At 53.5% G+C, this 18,631-nt stretch overlaps 1 protein-coding gene across 1 annotated transcript; it reads right to left on the reverse strand.

The window, feature by feature from the left end:
• Positions 1–373: 373 nt before the first annotated feature.
• C4A (complement C4A (Rodgers blood group)) lies at positions 374–17,454 on the reverse strand. The gene is made up of 41 exons (XM_007951326.2): positions 17,375–17,454; positions 17,039–17,237; positions 16,655–16,856; positions 16,366–16,436; positions 16,186–16,274; positions 15,904–15,986; positions 15,628–15,724; positions 15,354–15,459; positions 15,119–15,251; positions 13,831–13,946; positions 12,520–12,699; positions 12,178–12,363; positions 11,870–12,055; positions 10,732–10,890; positions 10,331–10,457; positions 10,084–10,155; positions 9,651–9,848; positions 9,454–9,565; positions 9,298–9,368; positions 8,905–9,044; positions 8,571–8,780; positions 8,309–8,360; positions 8,108–8,197; positions 7,757–7,966; positions 7,508–7,583; positions 7,210–7,366; positions 7,007–7,123; positions 6,721–6,892; positions 6,280–6,512; positions 6,031–6,198; positions 5,616–5,675; positions 4,572–4,665; positions 4,299–4,485; positions 4,084–4,174; positions 3,889–3,963; positions 1,825–1,927; positions 1,537–1,626; positions 1,352–1,453; positions 1,093–1,176; positions 687–819; positions 374–515 (listed from the first exon to the last, which is right to left on the reverse strand). Exons 1-41 carry the CDS (start codon positions 17,437–17,439, stop codon positions 374–376), a joined length of 5,238 nt encoding a protein of 1,745 aa, XP_007949517.1. The 5' UTR covers positions 17,440–17,454.
• Between the last annotated feature and the right edge of the window lie 1,177 nt (positions 17,455–18,631).

Here is an 18,631-nt window from a genome sequence, read left to right on the forward strand (position 1 = left end):
GAGGCACAGCTGAGGGATGGACTCTGGGGCCTCAGGGTGTAGGTTGTGGGTTACAATTCTGCTCAGGAAGCCCCATAATGGCCTAGGCTCCCTAATGAGCCATCTGTGAGGTTTCCAGGAGAGGTGGACACCCCAGGAATCACCAGGCCCTGAGAGTCCAAGATGATGCAAACTGTGACCTCTACCCCCTAGAACTTGGAAAGGGCAGTGGGAACACTCTTCTCTGTCCTAGAGACACACGTTGACACTTTGCTGCCAAAGGCCTTTATTATGCCCCTGGTCCTGTACTGGGGCTGCGTTCAGGGGAAGCAGCAGCCCCTCCAGGCTTCCCCTGCCTCTGCACAGGCTGCTTCTGGGGAGGTGGGAAGCCACCTCACACTTGGCAACCCTGCGTGCCATACTCCTGAAGGAACTCATTGAGCTGGGCACAGGCTGCCCGCTGGCGGGTGCTCCGGCATAGGCGCTCCGAGGGCATCTCTTCAATCCAGCTATTTGAGTCCAGCAGGTACTGGGGGCTGCAGGGCAAAGGGGGTGGTCTGCAGGGGTCGGGAGGATGGGCAGATGGGGAGGAGAGCATGGAGCACCGAGTTTCTGAGGGGGCAGGGCCTAGGTGCCAGGAACCTGCTCCCTAAGGAAGGTCACAGGACATGAGGAAAGCAAGAGATTGAGGGACCCAAGGTACTCACTCTCCTTTGGTATCATAGGTGACCCCATCCAGACCCATGATCAAATATTCTTTCCCAGGCTCTAAGTGAAGGCGGCAAGAGTCTCGAACCAGGAAGTTTCGGGTCTGACCAGCAGTGGCCTTGGTGTCCTTGGCTGAGGAGATGACGTGCACAAGAGATGTTAGAGGGGAAGAGAAGGTCTGACTGAACCCTCACCACTTACCCACCAGAGAGATATAATGTTCTCCTGGTTGTGGCCAAGTCCTGAGTTCTGAGAGGCAAAGGAATTTGAGCTCAGACTCATCTGACTCTTCACTATCCAGGGGGCCAGACTCTCTAGAGAGCTGTGAAGTTGGGGCCAAAACCCACATCTCAGTTCCCCCTCCAGCCCCAGCTCCACCCGCCTGGCCCATGATGTCCTTCATACTAAAGTGCAAGACTTGGACGATCTTGGTCTCAAAGAGGCGGAAAGCAGCTCTGCTGTCTTCTCGGAGAACCTTCACCTGAAAGCCTAGGAGGAGTTAGAAAGGAGGGAAGGTTAAGGCCCTGGAGGTTGAAGGGGTTGGAAGCTGGGGACAGAGCAAAGAGGCTGCGTGTGAGCCTATGAGGGGAACAGGTATAATTGGTAGGACCAAAGAGCTGATCCCTGAGGGCAGGCCAGGCCAGGTCCAGGCAGGTAGACTGACCATACTCCACCCGGGGGTAGTAGCAGGCAAACTTCATTCTGTAACCATCCTCATTCTGCAGCTGCCCCCGCTCCAGGGCGCGGTGCTGGCGAGGGCATTTGCCTGAAATCAGGGCCCCAGATGAAACATCAGTAGGCCCCAACCACCCTGTGTCCCTGCTGCCGCCCCCAGGCCCCGAGGCTCACCCTCTGCACACTGGCAGACATCTCCAGAGCACAATTTGGACAGAAGTTTGCTCTTACTTGGTGCGCCATAAAACACAGAACATTTGTACTCTGGAGAAAAGCGGAGAGGGGGGTTAGGACACAGTGCCCAGCCCCTGTGCCTCCCTGTCACCAGTCCCATAGAGGCCTAGGACTCCCCTGCCTCCTTCACTGCCCAGGTTCCTGGTGGCTCACATGGTAGTGCTGCTCCAAACCACCCTCGATGCTGGGTGTTGTGCTGCCCCACCTCCTGGGTGCCCCAGTGCTCACCAGGGTTGTAGTAGTCATACAGGGATGCACTGGCTGGCTGCACCAGTCCCACGGCCACCTCCTGCACGGCTCCAAAGCCCACACACTCCTTCGAGGTGGGGACCTGGCCAGTATGGGGGAGAGGGGTCAGGACGCACTCTCTGAGCCTGGTAGGCCACTGGCCACATTTTCTTGACTTGTTCCTATTGGACTTATCTCCAGGGTCCTTCACAGTCTGTTGCCATCCTGCCACTAGAACTCTAAGATCTGCTTCCAAGATCTGTGATGACTTCATGTCCAGTTGGTGGCCTTCTCCCAGTCTTCAGTGTGCCCTGACCCAGGGCAGAGTTGTGATCATGGATGCTTTCTCCATGAAATTTGACCTTCTCTTAGCTTCTAGGCCATCCTTGGTTCTGACCTAATCGTTTCTTACATTCCCTTCTTCCCTACCAGAGGCATGGTGCCCACCTCAGCTCTTCTCTTCCTCTGCTCTTCCCTGTGAAGAGCTCGACCACTCCCTGGCTGTTCCCAAACCTTTCCAGGCTGATGAGTCCCAAACTGAACTTCCAGCTTTATGATATCATTAGGATTTGGGCAGGACCAATAAATTCATTAAATCTACTCTTCCTTCCCCCCAAACCTGCTCACCTTGCTGACGGCCTTGTCTTGTCACTGATACTTTGAGATGGCTGGGGCCTCCCCTATCTGCTGTGACCTAACACCAGATGATTCCACTCTGCCTATTCTCCTGGACCCTCTCCACACATCCACACAGGTCCTGTCTCACCCCAGGGAAGCCGTATCATCAACCTCCTACCCAGAAATCTTCCTGGCTCCAAATTTTTCTACTATGTTCATCCCAGATTCCTCAGCCAGGCTTCTTGGGCTAATGGGGCCAGTCCCTCCTGCCTACACTGGGTAGGAGTCTTCCCTGGCCTACAAACACCTGGGTAATGTTTTCAGCACACCTTTCTCACATGTTCTTCAACAGGTAAATGTTCACATTAATTTTCAAGGGCCATTGAAGGGTTGTAGTTCTTTGTTTGAGCCAAGTAAGGCAACGAAAAGGCAAAAACAACTGTCATCTATGACCACCATCACTTCATAAAAGAAAATATATTTTAATGTCAAAGCCACAAGACAACAAAGAACTGCTATCCTTTTTAAGTCTTTGGTTCTATTTGATGTACATGTATTACTTAAGAATAAAAACTAATTTTGAAGAAAAATATTTAAAAAATTACAAAATAAATTACAACAGTCATTAAAATAACCAAACAAACTGTTGTTGTTGTTTGCCATCGAGTCAGCTCCGACTCATAGCGACCCCTCCTTGGGTTTCTGAGGCAGTATCACTACGGAAGTAGGAATGCCCAACCTTCCTTCCGAGGAGTGGCTGGTGGGTTTGAACTGCCAGACTTCTGGTTAGCAGTCAAGTGCCTTAGCCACTATGCTACCAAACAAACTAGGAAGGCCATAATCTCAGCAAAAAAACAAAACCAAGCCAAACCCATTGCCATGGAGTCGATTCTGACAAGGTGCTCTTGGCTGTAAACTATGGAATCAGATCTCTAGGCCTTTCTTCTGTGGAGGCACTAGGTGGTTTCAAACCACCAACCTTGAGGTTTGTAATCCAGAGCAAACCCATTTGCCCCAAGGGACCTCTAAAGTGGAATAAAATCAGCCTTGTGAAGACTCACTCTAAAGCCCTGACTTTTCCTTCCCTGCTGAACTGGCATTGGATTCCAGCCTGTGTCAGGGACTCCGCCTGCCTCCGGCAAGGTCTGTGTCCGCCTGCTGTCTGGCTCTTGCTGTCCACTGTTGTCTGGTTGCTTACATCACAAGCCCTCAAGAGCACTGGCTGCTGTTGCATTGTGGTAAACTGTGGTCAATGTCATGAGACAAAGTGTATATGAACTGCTGTATGGAAAGTGAATTTGCTCTGTAAACCTTCACCCCAATCACAATTAAAAAAAAAAAAAAAAAAGCACTGGCTGACAACACCTCAGTTTCCCAAGAAACCATACAACATCTCTTCAGTAAATGTAGGCCCTTGCTTCCCTCGTGTCACCTCTCCCTACTCACCGAGTCAAAGTAGAGCAGGACGTGGGGTCCCTCAGTCTCAAAGTGACTCACATAACGGTCAGAGAGGGAGGTCAGCTGTGGGGAGGGGAAGACAGTGATAGAGAGGTGTACCTAGAAAGGCACAGCCTCTACGGGTGCTATGGGGATAAGGCAGGGCTGCTGAGGGCAGGGAGTCCCACTGGGCAGCTGACCGACCTTCTCCAGGTCAGCCCGTAGGGCGTGGAAGCCACTCAGGAGGGAGATGTCTGCAATGGCCATGCCAAAGAGCCCCAACTTGCCATTCCGCCTGCAGAGAGATGTGTCCATGCGCTACCTGCTGCAGGGGCCCTGAACACCCGAGCCTGCCTGGTGCTGCCTTCCTTCACCCAGCCCAGAAGCCACCCCCGCACACCCGTGCAGCTGGCACTCACCAGATGCACACAGTGTACTGCACTCGGGACTCCTGCTCCTCCACCACCTTGGGGGCCTCCCTCCGGCGGCGATTCCTCCGTCCCTCAAACAGCTGCAGGGGCGTCACAGGCCGGGAGTGGGCATCTGGGTCATCCCCAGCTGGAAGCTCATCATCTCCGTAGTCCTCATAGTCCTCATTGGCTTCCACTACTCGGGAATGGCATGGTCAGGAGGGCTTGGTCCCTGGCACCTGCCCCCTAGAGGCCCCAAGACATCCTAACCCCAACACTCACTTGTGTACTCAACGTAGCCCATGACCGTCACTTCAATATGAAGATCCTGGCAGGTCGTGTTCTTCATGTCCAGGACGTTGTACATACGAAGGATCTGGATCAGCAAGGGGGCAGGGAGAAGACACAGGACATCTGGGGCCACAGACCTCTCTCTGAGCCACAGCTAAGGGCATCTGTCTGGGCTGAGATTTGAGGCCTCCAGTCCCTCTTAGCCTCTTCACTGAACAGTCTAAATGAATAGGCACCAAATCCAGCACTGGCATTGGGTAAGACAGAAGGGCAGAGAGATGAAAAGCCACAGCGTGCCCAGAGGAGGCTTGCAGGGTAAGGATGATCTCATCCCAAGGGGTGAGAACCAGTGGAATGGTGTCCAAGACAGGTTCCGTGCAGATGAGTGGGTCTTGCTGGCTGAGAGGCAGACAGGGGTCTAATCACGTGAGCCTCAGGAGAGGTTTGACTTGGCCCCAAGGCAAATCTGACTTGTGTTTTCAGATCAGTCTCACTATGGTGAGAACATGGATCATAATAGGTGAGACTAGAAGCAGGGAGAAGATACAGGACTGCCTTAGCAGAGTCTAGGACACAGTGACAGGGCTGTGGGCAGGAAGGGAGCAGCGGAAGAGGGACTGGGACAATAAGGAGGGGCTTAGAAGAGGGAGGCTTCCACAGGGGTGGCTGGGTACCTGGTGGAAAGGGCTCCCATCAGCCAGAATAGGGGACACAGGAGGAAGAAGGCACTGTGTCTGAGGTGCTGTGGTACATACGGGGCCTATGGCTCTGGGAGGGGCCTACGCTGAGGGTCTGGGTACGAGAACCATCAGCACTGGGGGGTAATGAACATGACACCTGTCCAGAGATGGTCAAGAACAGAATGAAGAGGGAAATGCCCAGGATGGAAGCATGGACAACATGGACCCTGGTGTCTTCCTCCTTCCCTACCACTGAGCTCTGGACACAGTTCTTCCTCAAGACCCTGTCTCAGCCTGCCCTCCCCTGCCCACCCTCTCCTTTCTGGGGCACAGATGCCCACTGCTATGCTCTCACCTTCAGGGTTCCTTTGCTGTTTCCTTCCACCTTTACATTAATCTTGCTGCCCAAGGAAAACTTTCAGGAATAGAAAAGGGAAAGAGATGTTAGAGGGCCCAGAGAAACCTGCTCGTTGCTCCAACTTATCTCCTCCCTAAACTACACCCTTTCCTCTCCCCACGTCGTATTTCACTTGGTTTACACCTCCAGGTGCATGATCTCATCTCAGCCTCTTAAAACTCTGCTGGGTAGACCCTGAAGACCTTGTTTTGCAGCTGAAAAAAATAAAGCTCAGGGGTGAGTCACACGACAGGCAAGGATCTCAGGAAAAAGGGGGCCGTGGGGAGTCTGCAGGGTGGCAGAGCAGGGATGGCTTCTGGTGGGCCACCACGGACCCAGCTGTGGTGGCAATTCAAGAAAGGGAGTGGGTCACCTGCAGCTCCTCCTCCAGGCCCTGGATTTGGTGACTGTTCAGATGGAACGCATGGATCTTGAAACCACTGCGGCCAGTGGAGCTCAGAGTCACGTTGAGCACATTCTCCTCGGTGGTGTGGGAGACAATCCAGTATTCAGACAGGGCTTCCAGGGCGATGACCGTGTCCTGAGGTCAAGGTAGGGGAGGGTCAAGACTTAGTGCTCAGTTTCAGGACTAACCCCCGCAAGCCACTGGGGCAGCCCCTACCTGGGTGCTGCGGAATCCCCCCTGGAAGCTGCCCTGGTGGGTGAGCCAGGCTGCAGCCTGGTTGGCCATCTCGGCCCTTCCTTCCCAAAGCAGCAGGTGCAGCAGGCCGTAGGCTGTGGTTTCAATCCACAGGGCCGGGGCCTGGGGCATGGGGTCTGATGGGCTGCGAGGAGCCGGGGTGGGTGACACGACGTTGTTTGGAGACCCAGCAAGTGTGCCCCAATACAGGTTATCTGCAGTGAACGGAAACACAGGCAGATGGAGGGGAAGTCACAGGGCACCCTTGTCACCCACAGGTTCTCTTGGTTTTACCCCAATCATCCTTGCCCATGTTTTGAATTCCTTTTCAGACTCTTCATTCCACCTCTCCTTTTGGGGACATCCAAGGGTCCCAATGTCCCCCAAGCCCCAGGCTCACTGCCAGGACCTCTTGGTGCTCACCACCAATCTCCTGGGCCATGGCCATGAGATTGTTGTGGGCCACAACCTTCAGGTCTTTGGGGGCCCCAGACAGCGTCAGGGCATAGGCTGTGATGGCGGCTGCATGGACCCCTAGGAGCCCGGAACTTGCTTGCCTCCCCAAGAATGAGTTTGCATTTGAAATGGAATTTACCTAGAAGAAGAAAGGGAGGAAGGAGGCCTGGGGGCTGGACACCTGCGTTCCTGAGGAAAAAGGGTGTGGAGAAGGACTGGGGAGCAGTGAGGGGGCGGGCATTGGTGTCCTTACCACTGTTTGTTTCAATGCCTCAGCACTGTTGTCCTGGAAGTTGGTCAGCCCGTGGTGAAGGGCAATGACCACGAAGGCTGTGAGTGCCACGGTCTCATCTTCCCCCACCAAGCCCCCCTAAAGGAAGGAAGAAAGATGTCAGTGGGGGAGGGCCAAGAATGTGCCCCATGAGAGCATCTCAGCCCTGCCTTCCCACCACGCACCTGCATGCCCCTGTGAATCACAGGACAGGAGTCTCGGAAGGAACCGTCAGCCTGCTGCTGGGACAGCAGCCACCTGGCCGTCTCTTGCAGCTTGTCAGGTGAGCCGCCCACCTGCTCCTGGGCCAAACTCAGTACCTTCAACACAAAGGCTGTGAGCCTATGGGGGAGGGATGGTGATGACAGGAACTGGTCTCTGGAGGGGGCATGTCCCTGCTCCCCCAGGCACTTAGTTGTTCTCTCATCCCATTGGACCTGGCTCCGCTACTACCAGATCTCTAAACCACTCTTCCAGCCTCACCAGGTGCTGCTGTCCCTGTGTAACCAAGCCCCGTAGGAACCATCTGATTTCCGGAACTGCTGGATCCGCATGTAGCCTGGAGAGGAGAGGCAACTGCTGAGGTGAACCCACTGTCCTGTGATCTGGACCCGAGAATGTGCTCCCCATTCCTACCAGGTGGCCCCTTCTTCCCTTCTCCAGCCTCCCGGGCCTCCTGTCTTCCATCAGTTGCCCCCTACCCCCAACTCCTGCTTGCCCCCCACTCAGAACCTTTCTGGATCAGATCCACGGCACGGTCCTTCGTCTCGGGGGGCAGCATGCTCCACTGCTCTGTCTTATCCAGGTAGCGGGAAGCAGCCAGTGTGGGAGCCAAGAGGGTCATGGTTTGCTCCCCACAGCCCTGTGGCAGCCTCAGTAGGGAGGTCAGGCCTCCTGGGGACAAGGCCCCCCCAGAGCCCAAAGTGTCCAATGGATCTGAGGCTAGAAGGAGAAGAAGGTGAGGATCAGACAGTAGTAGGACTGGGGACGCAAGGCCCGAGGGCTGTGGGAACAAACAGAGGTTCCACAGGTTTCGCGTGAATCTGAGGGTAGCCCTGGGAAAGGATTGGAGGACACTCCTACCTGTGACTCTGACAAAGCTGCTGAAATCTCCTTCAGGGATAACATTGGGATCAGAGTTGCCAGGAATTTCCAAGGTGCGGGCTCGGTGGTCTGGGGAGATGGGGGAGTTGGCAGTCAGCCATGCTGTGTATATCCTCAGCCACCCCAACCCTTTTAGGAAACTGCTAGTGGTTAGGGGACTTGGGGGTAAGGGTCACTCACCCAGGGGGTTGAGTTCATAGACAATCTCCTCCCTGAAGATGGCCCCTTCCTTCTGTCTCAGGAGAAATACAGCCATGAGACACAGGACTCAGAGCCTACCCCCTACAAATGGGACTCCCTAAGACTTTAAGTTTGAACTTCAGGTACAGAGCTGGATCAAACATTGGGTTTGGGTGTTGGGCCCTTGGTCTGGTCAGCATTCAGGGTACTACTGGGTAAATCTTGGAGCTTGGGGATCTGTAGTCACGGGTACTCTATTTACCTCAATTTGTAGAATCTTAGACACTGCGTCCCCCACAGGGAAATCAAGGGTCCCTCGAGCTACCACCTTCAAGGACACAGCGGCAGCCGCTGTGGGCACCATGGAGAAGGCCACAGGCCGGGCAGAGCTGGCAGGCACCAGCACCTGCTGAGCTAGCCCTCCACCGCCAGCCAGACACAGCCCTTCCACTGGGGCCACATGGACACTCACCTGGGGACAGGAAGAATCAGGGAGAATGGCCAGAGCCCCAGCAAGGGTAGGCTGCCCACCCCTCACCTGCCCCCAGGCTCCCATCCCACCAGCCCTCTGTGCTCAGGTGCCCATAGACCCTCACTGTCAGGTTTCTATCCAGGTAGTTGTAGAGCACAGGTCGCAGCTCAAGCTGCTCAAAACGGCGGACGGAGGTAGGTAGGCGGACATGCACGTGGAAGTCACGGAACACTTGCACTTGGACCGGTGTAGCCACACACAGGCCTGTCGGGAGGACATGTGGGAGCTCAGAGGTTGAGGGGCATCACAGTCACAGGGTCCCAAGAGGGAGGGGCAGGGAGTAGCCCAGAACTCTGTACTCAGCTGGCAGCTAGCTGGCTGCTGATCTTTAGCTTCTCAGCCCAGGTGGATGCTGGATAGAGACTTCCCACCTCTCTGGACGCCCCTCCCTAACTAAGAGCAAAGGGCTAAGCAAGGAGCCTGAGTCGAAGGGATGTGGGTTAGGGGGCGAAATCACCTTTGCTCTGGGACAGGCTCACGCCATGGATCTCCCAAGTGGTCAGTGAATCAGGGAGAAATTGTGTGAATCTGATGAGAAAGAGAGAAGCCCATCACACCCAGGGCTGGTTCCACACATGGCCAAGAGGTAACACCAGGTTCCCCATGCCCTCACGTCTTGGAGCGGTCTACTTTTTCCACTCTCCAGAGCCAATTCTCAGGGAAGAAGCTGCGCACAAGGATGTCATCCTCCTCCATCAGTTCCTCCTCCTGCAGCATCTGCATGGCTAGGGCACCAGGGGAAGGGAGTGAGGACAGAACCATCCACCCTCCCAGGCACCCCAGCTGTCCCCAGCTTGCCCAGCCCCTCACCTCGGGCAAGGCCCACCTGGCCCCTGGCCCGGGCCTTCTTGCGTAGGTTCTCAGCAAACTGGCAGCAAGACAGGAAGGGCTCCTGGCAGGCTGGGTCCAGCACGCGGGCCGCCCGCTGCTCACAGGAGCGCACCATGGGCAGCCGGGTCAGCCCATCACGGCAGCAGTGCTTGGCTGTTGTTGAAGTATACTGGCCCACTGCAGGGCCGGGCTGAGGGTCAGCATGGGGGGCAAGAAGGAGACACACCTCATGCCCTGCCTGACCCTGGATCCATCTGGACTGACCCCTGAGAGAGCAGGAATTCAAGAAAGGCCAGGGGACAGAGCCACCTGCTGGTCCACCCTCAACCTCAGAGTTTGGATCTCTGGCCCCAATTACAACCCTGGCTACAAGTGAAAAGCTTAAGTTGCCTCTTAGGCACCCACAACTCACACTTTTCAACAAAGGCCTTTTGGAAGTTCATGTTTCTCTTTTTCCGGGTTTTTTCCTTGGGGCAGCTCAGACCTGGCAGAGAGCAAGACTGCAGCCAAGCCATAGGGTATATGGCCTTCCACATGCCACTCCCCTCCATGCATTCCTGCCCTGCCCACCCGTTCTCACTTCTGCCCCTCCTGTATTAACCCCTCAGGCCCAACCTCCTTTCTTATCCTTCACCCACACCACTTTCTCTGCTTCTCACTCTTTCTGGCTGAGGTCAAGTACTCTCCATCAGAAAAGGCCAGGCCCGCTGCCTCAAAAACCTGAAGGGCAGTGTTCCCCCCGCCAGGGCCACAGCCAAGGTCATAGCTGCTCATAACTTCAAAGACCTAGCAAGAAAAGAGACAGAAGTGACCAAGGGGCAGGACTGGGCAGTAGGTGAGAGGGTGGTGGGATATGAACAAACATGAAAGGGGTACAGAGAGTGGGCCAAGAGGCTGAGGGGTCAATGGAAGCTGTAGAGGAGGCCCGGGGTTTGCGGGATGACTGGGAGGAAACTGTGGGGAGCTGGAGAGATCTGGAGAGTTGGCTCAGACTCAGAGCACAGGGCAGTGTGGGAAATGAAGTACCCAGGGGAGAGAACTGGGGAGAGTTTAGACACACCTTGCCCATGTTGAGAGGTTTGTGGGAACTGCTGCTCACAGCGTATAGAGCTGTGTCCACAGCTCCCAGCGCCACCAGGGCCGGGGAATCTGTTTGCAGGTGGAACTTGACAGACTCCCCAGGATGATACTCCTTGGCACCGTCCACATTCAGCTCCAGCTGGTGAGGTGAAGTGGGGTGGGGTAGTCAGAGTAGAGAGAGCTGCTTTCCATCCCTTGCATCCTCAGTGTACCCCAAACGAAACCCATGCCCTGTAATTACCTGTCCCCTTTCTCTTATAGCACCATTAGGGGTTAAATTGTGCCCCCCTCAAAATATGTGTTGGAATCCTAACCCCTCTACCTTTGGATGTATCCCAGTTGGGAATAGGGTTTTCTTTGCACATTAATGAGGTAATATCAGTGTAGGGTGATATCTCCCTGAGTTATAAGAAGCAGCACAGAGAGACAGACAAGCCCAAACCGCGGAAAGAGAGACGCCATGTGGAGATTGCCGAGGAACCGAGGCATGCCGAGGCCAGAGTAGCTGTAACAAGGTTTTTTCTCCCAGAGTGGACAGAGAGAGCTGACACCCTTAGAAAATTAATTTCTGTTCTTTAAAGGCATGATTTGTGGTATATCTGTTACGGAAGTACTAGGAAACATGGAACAAAACTCAAAAACACAAAAATGACCAGAATTACTGGTTAAACAGAGACTGGTGGAATGCCTGGACTATGGCCTTGGGTTACCCTTTGGGCCCAGAAATGGACTCACTTCCATGGACTGGTTCTCAGGCCAACAGTAGAAAGACCTACATGTAGAACACCTACCCCAGGGCTATGCACCTTCCTACTCTAGGAAGATGCTCCCCTTAGATCAATCAGCCATGAGAAACCAGAGGGGCAGCATTCATATAGAGGAAAAGCTGGACAGATAGGACTGCATAGATAAGAAGGGTGGGGTGGGGATGGGGAGAGTCACGGGGAGGAGAGTTTTTTATGGTTGGGGATGGTTATGGGGCTATGAAATCAACAGTTCATGAACCATTGAATGTAATACAAATCCACTTTGTAAATTTGCACCCAAAGCAAAAAAATTAAAAAGTAGCAGGAAACTGAGACACTTTCTTGACACACATACCCCAACTCTCCCATTACCTTGCCCTCACAGGCCCCAGACTGGACATCCACTCGCAGGGAGTTGGCAATGAGGACACCCTTGTGGTAGTAGAAGGCCACAAAGTGGAAGAAGGGTGCCAGGCGATGGTCCACAAACACGGAGACTGAGGTCAAGGTCATCCTGGGCTCTCGGTTCAGGGACACAATCTCACCCCGGGACAGGATCTGAGCCAAGAATGGTCTTCTCTCCATTGCAGTCCCCATCCCTGTAACCTCCCCACCAGGGCTCTTTCCTGCCAGAGACCCTCCCTGCAGCCCAGCCTTCCTCCCTCCCCTCTTGTGCACACCATGTAGTAGTAATGAGAGAAGGTAGCCCCACTGATGCCCACGGCTCTCAGGTTTAGGTTGAAAGTGTCCCCAACTTGAGGGGGCTGCAGCTTCAGGCGCTCAATAGACAGAAACCCGGAGCCATGTGAGGGTGGGGCTGTCACAGTAAGCCTGGCCGTATCTGGATAGGGGGAGCCTGCAGATACCTGGAAAAAGGTGGCAGACAGGTGCAGGGTTAGTGACAAGGACCCAGTGCCCAGCTCTCTCCTCTCTGTGACATGGATCCCCAGGTACCCAGATCCCCCTCCTTCCCTGCCCCATCCTCTTCCATGGGGAAGAAGAGCTGGGTGGGGAAATCTCACTGAGATCTGCAGTTCTTGGGTGGTCTGAGGAATATTGATGTGAATACTGGCTTGGCCACTTCCATCTGTGTTCTGCTGAAAGTCCTGGATATTAGCAGCAGACCCAGGAGAAGACAACTTGGCAGAAACTTTGACAGGAATGTCAGCAGCTGGGGAGCCCAACATGTCACGGACCTGAGCCTACATGGGTGGGGAGAGGAAGTCAAAAAGAGGTCATTGACAGGCTGAACTATTAGGTATGTCTATGAAGCAGGGAGTATACCCAAGACCATGTACAGAGTTGACAGACAACGGCCATATAAGTGTATTTGTATCATCTGAATTCCCAGGTGTATAGTAGAGCTGACAAGAGGCAAGGTTGTAGCCACTTCTTGGTCACAGCCAGCTACCCAGAGGGACTGAGTAGTTGAACCTGTGGGCTTGGGACCACAGTCACAGGGGACATCAAGCTCAACTGGCATAACATACTACACAAAACATTGTTCCACCTCCTACTTTGGTGAGTAGCAACTGGGATCTTAAAAGCTTGCAAGCAGCCATCTAGATGTAACGATGGGTCTCTCCTCGTCCAGAGCGAAGAAGAATGAAGAAAACCAAAGATTCATGGAAACAATTAGTCCTAGTGACTGGTATACCATGTGATCCACAGCCTATACAACTATGAGACCAGAAGGACTAGATGGTGCCTGGCTACCACTGTCAACCACTCAAAGGTGGATCTATGTAGGAGATCCTGGATAGAGAGGGAGAACAATGTGGAACAAAACTCAAAATCATTTGAAAAAAAAAAAGGTGGGGGGGGGGCCAGGTTTGCTGGTCTGATAGAGCCTGGGGGAACCACTGAGATTATGGTCCCTAGCTGCCCTTCAGGTCTGGAATTGAACCCACACCTGTGGCTTCCAGCCAAACAAAAGACAGGCAAATGAGTTGAACATTTACCTGAGGTAGATACACTCCTTGGAGAGAACAATCATGGGAGAAAGAAGGGATGTTTATGCACAGGGAGACAGCTCGGGGGCAGGAGTGCATGGAGGTAACTATAGGGAGGAAGTGGGAGGGGAGCTGTTGCATTGTGGTGAATTGTGGTCAATGTCATGAGACAATGTGTACGTAAACTGCTGCATGGAAAGTGAATTTGTTCTGTAAATTTTCACCCAAATCACAAGGAAAAAAAAAAAAAAAAAGAGGTCATTGAGAAGGGAGGCAACAGAGAGCAAGGGGACCTCATTCTGTCTTCCCAACATTCTGCCCTCTAATAATCCCTTGCCCCCCACCACACACACACTCTCATCCTTCCCCTCCAGGAAAAACCTGCAGCAAAAAGGGGGCCCCCGGCACAAGATGGCGCTTGGTATTGCTGAGATCCAAAATGAAGGGAGATGACACAAAACGCCAGGATGTGAGCTCTGCCTCCTCCAGCTCCCCGCCTGCAAGACATGGGGACAGAAAGGTAGAGGACAGTGTGATGGTTAAATTTGTATGTCAGCTTGGCTGTGCCTGGTTGAGTGGCTGGGCAGCTGGTGGCAGTTATTCCCCATGATGAGACTGGCAATCGATTCCATTGTGAGATCTACCACAAGCAGCTGAGTAGCTGTCTTTGGGATGTGGTCTACTTCCTGTACATAAGGAGAAGTCTTGGGGACAGTCTCTAACCTATGACTCATGTGGACCCTGCGTGTAGCTGTGTCATTGTTCAGCAGCCTGCCATGCTCTGCCAAACTGGGGACTAACAATGGACTTGAATTAATGGCCTGCCGTGTGGTTTGGTAACACTAGGACTGTGCCTTTTCCCTTGTCAACCTTGGGTTTGTCAGTCTCAGCAGCCAGCAGCTGTCTTGAGTGAAGAAAAGCCTCTAGCTTCAGTGGGCTGGGAGCTGGAGGCAGAGCTGAAGCCCAAGGCTGAGGAGCTTTCACCTAGCCCCTAGAGCCTGGTGCTTTGAACTTGGACTTAAAGCCTCCAAACTGTAAGAGAATAAACTCCTGTGTGTTAAAGCCATCCCATTTGTGGTATATTCTTGTCAGAGTGGCACTAGGTAACCAGAACAGACAGAGTCCCGGGAAAAGGACAGGATCATGAGGGGTGGAGACGGTGAACCCCTCAGGAGCATGGGCAGTTGTATTCATCTTCATGTTTTTCAAGGTCCAATACAGGCTCTTAGGTGGTGCAACGGTTAAGTGTTTGGCAGCTAACCCAAAGGTCAGTGGTTCGAACCCATACAGCTGCTCTGTGGGAGAAAGACCTGGTAATCTGCTTCTGTAAAGATTACAGCCTAGGAGTCTATGGGGTGACTCTACTTTTGTCACATGGGGTTGCTATGAGTCAAAATCAACTTGATAACACACAACAACAGGCCCTAGCATTCAGATGGTGTCTATCATATATCTGTTAAATTAATGAATTTAAAAATGAATGAATGAATGAGCGAAAAAAGTAATAAACACTGAGACGAGAAGGGACAGGATTACCCACAGACAGAGCTGGAAGGAGACAAAGCTTCCTGAGTCTTTCCTGGTTTGGGTCCAAGAAGGTCAAACAATGTAGGCTCAGCTCAGAGTTCAGAGGCTTGGACTAGGGCTAAGACAGGGGGAAGCCACTCACCTGGAGATTCAATGATGGCTGCTGCAACATAGAGACGCAGCCCCAGAAGGTCAGTGACTTTGACATTAAGCTTTGCCAGGGCTTCCTGGACCGCAGCCTCTGAGAGGGAAATGTGAGTTTGGCCATCTACCAGCTAAGGCAGAGAGGAAACAGGACATAGGGTAAGACTTGCATCTCTGACCTCACTCCCTTTCCCTCCCTCACACCCCCACTTTTCCACAAGCCCCATTCCCACCTTGGTCTGATTCTCCAGCCCCTTAAGGAACTTCTTCTCACCACCTTCACCCAGGAGCCCAAAGCGCACATAAGCCACCCCCTGCACTGGCTTCCCGTAGATGTACCTGTGGCCATGGAGAGAACACGTAGAGGGTGGGCTGAGGGCTAGAGACCATAAATGAAATGGACTAGGAGGGAGGGAGAGGCAGGCCAAAGGGAAGGCAGGGCTCCCCAGCATGTTCACCCTGAATGGGGACCTTGGGCAGGGCATGCATGGGGTAGAGGGCAGTTACCTGGCCTGGATGTCTAACTGGATTTCAGCGAGAAAGCCAGGCACTGTCAGGATGTAAGGCTTTCCAGGGATGATCTTCACCTCAAAGTTGGGAAGAACTGACCCAGGGTGAAGGGAGAAGTCAGACTCTTGTCAAAGAACCCTTCAAAGACTCCCCTTCCCTTTCAGGATGAAGCACCATGTCTCCCTGGCTCTACCTGGCTCCCAAGCCCTCTCCTCCCACCTCGTACGTCCTTCAGAAAAGAAGTTGCCTGACCCTTGTGCCTCCAGCTCTCACCATATTTCTTCACCTCAAACTGGGTGCTGCTGTTGGATTGTGGGGCATTTGAGAATCGGGCTGAGATCTTCCAAGTCCCTGGCCTGAGGACAAACACAGAGGGGACTCAACCTACCTGGGCCAAGGGGCCAAGGAGAGCCAGTGGCCAGGCCACCTAGGAAGAGGATTGCGGGGCACACCAGAGGCTCAGGATTGTGCTCTTTGTATGTCGGAGGAAACAGAAGGAGGAAGCAGGAACTGGGTGGTGTAGCTGGGGGTAGTCTCAGGAGGGGGAGCACTCACTCTGAGATGTCTGGGATCAAAAAATCACCCTGGAAGATGGACAATGGAGAGAACACCTCCTTCTTCCACACACGGAGGCCCTGAGAATTCTGCAGAGGGAGGAAAAATGGTCACGGAAGGGTAGAGGGGTGGGGGTCAGATCAATGACCGGGATCAGGAGGTCAGTGGTTGGAGACTCACCTCCACAGTGACCGTGAGGGTGTCAGTGGATGGGCGCATCTTTTGATCCAGTGCAAAGACCCGGTACCGGACTGGGAAGTGGGGGAGGTGAGAGGTGAGGAGGAGCCCAGGTGCAAAGGGAGGGTAGGCCCTGATTCTCCCCTTCCAGGAGTGAGAGTGAAGGGGCCATATATTTACTTAAAGTACCCTCCCGCATGGCAGGCCCTTTCTTTGGGGTTGTCTCACTTAGGGGGTACCACATGTGTCTTGAGCAGGCTGGGAGGGAGTTAAATATGAGCTCACAACTCACCCCGCTGTCCAGGGTTATAAATGGGCTGGTCAGTCTGCAGAAAGAGGTGCCCCCGGCGAGAGGAGAAGAGCAGGTTGACGCCCTGAATGTCTATATCTTTGGATAGATAGGTCTTCAGCCATGGTGAACTGGCTACAAGCTGTACCTCAGGGCCTCTGAGGAGGCGACCGAGGCCACAGCTTTCGGCATCTTCCAGGCGGATCTGTCAGGACAGCGAGAGGACAGAGATACTGAGACAGAGAGAAACCTGGAAGACCAGTTGGGGTGGGAGGACAGGAGGGGAGGGAGGCAGTGAGGAAAGACAAAGACTTTTTTTAAGAAGACACAGGGGAACAGGGTGGGAAATCCCAGGAAGCAGCAAAGGGAAACATGGGACCCAGTTACCTGGAGGCTGAGGAGTGTGAAGTCTTTTTCTGAGTTGAGGGTGAAGTCCACCTTTGGGGAGCAGGGGACATTAATGTTTTTTGGGTTTCTCAGGTACACTGAGCCTCTCACTTCCTGGCCTCGGGGGACATCCTGGAGCTTCAGCCCCACCGACAGGGGGACCCCCAGGTGAACCACAGAAGGAGAAAACAGGAGCAACCTGGGGAGAACACAGGAGGGTTAGCAGCTGGACTTTATGCTCAGCCTCCAGCCTGTGCTCCCAGCTCCTGAGTCCCGAACCTCAGCCCATTGCCAGCCCTGTCCCCACGCAAGGGCCCAACATTTTGCCTCTGAGACCTAGGCTTCTGCAGAGACAAGGTGAAGAAGCTGAAGATCCAGATCAGCCCCCAGAGGAACCTCATGGCTGGAGGATCCACGAGGGGTCAGATCTGGCTGTCCGTCTGCTCCCTTCTGGTCAATCTAGGGCTTGGGGACTAGATTGAGTCAACTCTGGACCTTGCTCCTCCCCCGGCCCAACTGAGCTGGGAAACCACGTGATAGCCAAGAAATGCAATTGGCCTCAAGCCCAGTGTTAGGGAGGCAGCTCGAACGCCTGGGTCTCTAAGGAAATTTTGGCCCAGAGGTAGACCCTGTCTTTCCCCATTAACCCCTCTCATTCCATTTCCTGGGCACTTCCCCACATTGAGTATATCTGTGTGCATGTGTGTGTATGTGTGTAACTCAGATGTGCAGGAGATGGAAGGTCTAATGAAACAATGGGCATATAAGACACTTGTCTCTTGGCTTCACCCCTACAGAAGCTGAACTACACTAGGCTTTTGCTTGCTGTAGGTCCTAACTGGGGAGTTCTGGTAGCGTAGTGCCTAAGACACTTGACTGCTAACCAGAAAGGTGGTTCAAATCCACCAGCCACTCCTTGGAAGTAAGATGGGGCAATCTACTTCCGTAGTGATACTGCCTCGGAAATCCAAGGAGGGGTCGCTATGAGTCGGGTCCAACTCGATGGCACATAACAACAACAACAGGTCCTAACAGAAATTCCATGGTTTTGACTGGGCACACCCTCACTGCACACCAGGGAGAACCAACCTGAATGTCAAAGTTAACCCTTCTCTCTCAACAATGAGGCTAAGCTCAAGCCTAAACTTGGCTTTACCTCTACCAGCAAATGAGATCCCAAACACACATATTACATTAAACAAAGGACAACCAGAAAACCTCACAGGCAGAATACTTTATTTGGCAGTTTCAGCACCAGTGTGAGGGAGAGAATCCTGCCGTCCTTCACCAGCCTCCCCAGAAATCCCACCTTCCTTTCTCAAGAAAAAGTTAACATCAGCACTTTCTTATATGAAAGACAGCAGCCACAGCCTTGGCACAGTTTCTGGCTCTTCTTCCATGGAAGGGCAGAGAAGTGTTATCTAAACCCCACCCACTGGGTCAGAGCCCAAGTAAACAACAGCAGTCACATCTGACCCTTTGCACAAACATGGGCCTAACACTCAATCCAGCTCCCGAGCCTTCCCAAGGTGACCCTGTCTTAGCCACCACGGGCTGCATTCCTGGGCCCCTCTTGTGCACTCTGAGGAGGTG

Source organism: Orycteropus afer, unplaced genomic scaffold (genome assembly GCF_000298275.1).
Source record: "Orycteropus afer afer isolate SDZICR_OR568_19922 unplaced genomic scaffold, OryAfe1.0 scaffold00294, whole genome shotgun sequence".
Lineage (NCBI taxonomy): Eukaryota > Metazoa > Chordata > Mammalia > Tubulidentata > Orycteropodidae > Orycteropus > Orycteropus afer.